We start from the raw sequence: 4,279 nt of genomic DNA on the forward strand, positions 1-4,279 counted from the left end.
TAAATTTATATTAATATTTATTAATAATAATATAACTAAGGGTAGTATAGAATATACAAAAGTATAACATTTTTTTTTGTTTTTTTTGTTTGTGATGAAAAAAAAATCCTTTTAGTAGGACTCACAAAAAAAATTTTCCTTCTTATTTTTTTCAATAACCAAATAGAAAAATATTATTTTTTATCTATTTTTTTTCATTAATTTTTTTTATTTATTTTCTACTAAACCAAACATAATGTAAGTTTACAGGTTGTACCAAGCTGACCTGTTGAAGCTTGTTTTATTAACGGGTTATATATAATTTTTTTAGTTGAAACTATTTATACTAATTTCGACAGGTTAAGCGGATTGATCCGTTTATTTTTTTAAATTATTTTTAAAAAATAAACTACCTTTAGATCAAATATCTTAAACAAATAATTTATTTAGATTAATAGATTAAATCAAAAAAATATTAACAAAAAAATTAATATTTTTTTATAAATTTAAATGAATTACATTTATTCTATATGCATACTAGTTTATTTATGGTCTATTTGGAAAATACCAAAAAGCTAATTTTTTTTTAATTTTTGATTTATAAAAAGTTTCATTAATAGTGTTTAGTATAATTTTTTAGATAAATTTTTAACTTTTTAAAAAATTATTTAAGAGCTTTTGAAGAAGTTAAAAAATGTGACTTTTCCTATTTTTAAAAGCTATTTTATCACTTCTATTTAATGCACAACTTTAAAACAATAACTCTTATAATAACTTTCTAAATACACAATAATTTATTTAAGAGTTATTATTCATAAAAATTCTTATATTTTAAATTTTTTTTCAAAAATTTTTTTTTAAAATATTTAGTTAAACTGGTTCTTAATCTGCAATTTTAGATTAATCATACTCAATTCGTATAATATTTAAAATTAGAAGGGTTGAAAAAGATCAAAATTATCGTGTAAACCATTTAGTTTTGGCACTATATAAAAGTTTTTAATATGAATGGTAGGAATGGATAGAAAATCTTAATTGTATTATTATGATTTGAACTCTATATTACTTCATGTATAAGATATTACTATTTATAGAAATATAATGACATATTGCGTAATTTATGATACATGGACACCGGACATGATACGATACAAAATATACTGACACGTAAATTTAAAAATTTTATAAGATATGTAGACATACATACATATAAAATATAAAGTATCTTTTAGATAAATCGTAACGATATTTTGATATTTTATTGATATTAAAATATAAATTAATTTTTTAATTATTTTTAATGTTTTATTTTAATTATATCAAGTATTTAAAATACTTTTTGTTATAATAAATAATAATATATACTATATCTAAATTTATTTTAAAAATATAAGACTGAACATATTGACATATGATGATATTTAAGTGTGTTTAAATGTATCTGAAAAAAATTTTATTTTTTATTAAGATACAGTTTAGACACAATAAACACGTGTGTTAGACAAATATCAATAAATATCGTATTCAAAATATATATAACATGTAGACATGACAATTCAACGAAATGTCTATACTTCATAGTACGTAACTAAATTGATAACTAAAACAGAACTAAGTCAACTAACTGTATATAGCTAACCAAGTTTTTAAAATTCTTGATCTTTGACATTTATATAAAAAGTAATTAAATTCATAAATAGTGAATATATTTTGAATGTAAATAACATTAGTAAAATTCATTTTTATTATTTTTTAATTAAAAAAGTAAAATATAAAATTTCAAAAAGTAAATTAGTAAAAGTCCCCCAACTGATGGATCGGTGCCACGCGTCACACAGAGAAATGCTGCACAACGACAAAACATAAAATTAAATAAAAAATATATATATAAAATGGCAAAGGTGGCGCGAATCTCCATACTTGACACTTCACAGTGACACTACAGTACTACACTCTCTAGTCTCTACTCTCTCCACCTCCTCGATCTCGATCTCGATCTCAACTGAAATGGCAACCCCATCCCAAAGCGCCGTCGCTTACTTCATGCGTATGACCGGTGCACCGGAGTTCGTCGCCATCCAAAGACTCGAGGTAATAATCTCTTTTCCTTTCTTAATTTTTCTTTTTTGGCTTTTTTTTTTCCTTTGGATTTAGTTACTTTATGCAAAGAACATTTGCCTAATGAAGAAACTAAGAATATAGTGGAGTAAAGAGAACGAGAGATTGAAGAACCGAAAATGTAATTGATTTGAATTACTAACAATACAAAAACGTATCTGTTGCAGTCATAGACTCATAGTCATAGGACAGTATTTATAGGCCAAGAGTCTTTTCCAAACCTCTATCTGTGGCAGCATTCAACAAATTTCTTGGCAAATTCAAGGTCACTTCAAGAGTGTCCTTGAATTTGAAGGGGGATGATAGAGATAAGCAAATCAAGATTCTGTTTCTTGGACAGATTCTGTTTCTCCAAAGTCTTGACACTTTCTTGATTTGGCTAGTTTGGTATTTAGTGATTACAATATAGAAATTCAGTTTGGTTAGTTATCGGGTAAAAGAGTCTTAGCCTAATACTGTCCTATGACTCTGCAACAGATACGTTTTTGTATTGTTAGTAATTCAGATCAATTACATTTTCAGTTCTTCAATCTCGCGTTCTCTTTACTCCACTATATTCTTAGCTTCTTCACCTAATTATTATCATATTTTGTGACATTTTTGTTTGTAACAACATTGATGGATTTTGTTAGGAATATGGAGGCAACGTGAATGAAGCTATTAATGCTCATTTCCTGCAATTGGATAGTAATGTTGATAATATGCCCACGTATGTATGAGTATGACACAGTTGCAATAGTTTTTCTTACTGTTTTCTTTCTTGGAACCTTAATTCTATGTTTGGATATTCATTGTGATTGTAATTGAGTTAGCATTTGGTTCTTGTTTTAAGATAGAAGATGGTGGGACAATAGAAATCGTACTTTAAGACATGTTTCTTGTGTCCTATTTGGAAAATATAGAAATTATCTTGAAAATTGTTTGGATATGGAGACAATTTTAAGTTTTTGTCTCGATCCCCTTCTTTGAGCAAGTTTTTGTTTCCTATATCTCTCTGTCTTGTGGGTCTCAGGACAAACAGTAACCAAACACCAGTGTGTAAGAATGGTATGGGATATTTATAGATTTCATATTACTGTAACTTATGCAAACAACTTGAACCTAATATGATTTAGATCCAGCTCATTTCATCACTTTTCATCAAGTAGAAATGTAGTCCAAGATCACATGCAATTTTTTATTGATTTATTTTATTTTCTTGTGAATGTGAATAAATTACTTAGTCAGAGGCAAAACCTTGGTGGTGGTGGTGGTTCTCCGCAGTATATTCAGTCTAATATGAATGCCAATAATCAGAACCGTAGTTGGTCGCGTGGGGTAATGCCTTTCCTCAATGCTGCTAGAAGGTTTAGACCTTCACTACTACTTGATCCAAATTATAGGAGAGAACTCAGAGATTCATACAATGGGATTGGTGCAAGTAGTGATAATGTGCCGCGTACTGTTCCTACAAGTCAAAATGTAACCGGAAATTTGTATGGGACACATGATTATCACCATAATGACTATAATTTAGGACAGGCTAACACCTCTAAACATGTATCTGATAATGATGTCGAAGAAGCATTGATTCAGGCTGCAATTGAGGCCTCAAAGAACGATAGCAGAGAAAGGTCTACATGGGAACAACATGGCGATGTTAATGTATACCCATCTCATAAAGTTGACTCTTTCTAAATTATCTGTGGTTTTTTATGTTCTTTTGAAATTCTCCTTGACGAAACATTAATATTTCAGGGTTCATTGGATGATGAAATTCCTCGTGATCATCTTCGACAAGAAGATGATGATTTAGCTCATGCTCTTTCACTGTCCATAAAGGTTCTATTTATTATTATTATTTGGGACCATTATATTTGCACTAGTTAGATCTTTATGATTCCTAGTTCTAATTCCAATCAATTTGAATATAGACTGCGGAGGAAGAAGAAGCTGTTCGGGAATTTATGGTTAAGGAAATAAGCAAGACACAGGAAAGCAACAGCAGCAGAAGCACAATGGAGGTGCATGTTTTCCAAGCTTGATACTCTTTTCATATCCACAAACAGACCACATGTGTCAATGCAGAGTTATATGCATACATTAGGTGGAATTGCATTTAAGATTCGAGGGCCATGGCCCTTCCAAATTCCAAAGCTTACATAACTTCAAATTGCATATTGTTTTTTATTTGTATAAAAAT

At 28.6% G+C, this 4,279-nt stretch overlaps 1 protein-coding gene across 1 annotated transcript; it reads left to right on the forward strand.

Moving 5' to 3' along the window:
* Positions 1-1,918: 1,918 nt before the first annotated feature.
* On the forward strand, positions 1,919-4,150 carry LOC107473320 (plant UBX domain-containing protein 9-like). The gene is made up of 5 exons (XM_016092865.3): positions 1,919-2,070; positions 2,730-2,806; positions 3,321-3,741; positions 3,835-3,918; positions 4,011-4,150. The coding sequence occupies exons 1-5, from the start codon at positions 1,987-1,989 to the stop codon at positions 4,119-4,121; spliced, it is 777 nt and encodes a 258-aa protein (XP_015948351.1). The 5' UTR covers positions 1,919-1,986; the 3' UTR covers positions 4,122-4,150.
* The last annotated feature ends 129 nt before the right edge of the window (positions 4,151-4,279 follow it).

The sequence above is a fragment of the Arachis duranensis genome, chromosome 2 (genome assembly GCF_000817695.3).
Source record: "Arachis duranensis cultivar V14167 chromosome 2, aradu.V14167.gnm2.J7QH, whole genome shotgun sequence".
Classification (NCBI taxonomy): domain Eukaryota; kingdom Viridiplantae; phylum Streptophyta; class Magnoliopsida; order Fabales; family Fabaceae; genus Arachis; species Arachis duranensis.

Excerpts from the sequence above, each read along its gene's own strand:
- LOC107473320 (XM_016092865.3), top strand. The coding sequence starts at position 1,987 with ATGGCAACCCCATCCCAAAGCGCCGTCGCTTACTTCATGCGTATGACC. Across the intron at positions 3,742-3,834 it reads AACAACATGGCGATGTTAAT|GGTTCATTGGATGATGAAAT; the intron begins GTATACCCATCT and ends TTAATATTTCAG. Across the intron at positions 3,919-4,010 it reads CTCTTTCACTGTCCATAAAG|ACTGCGGAGGAAGAAGAAGC; the intron begins GTTCTATTTATT and ends ATTTGAATATAG.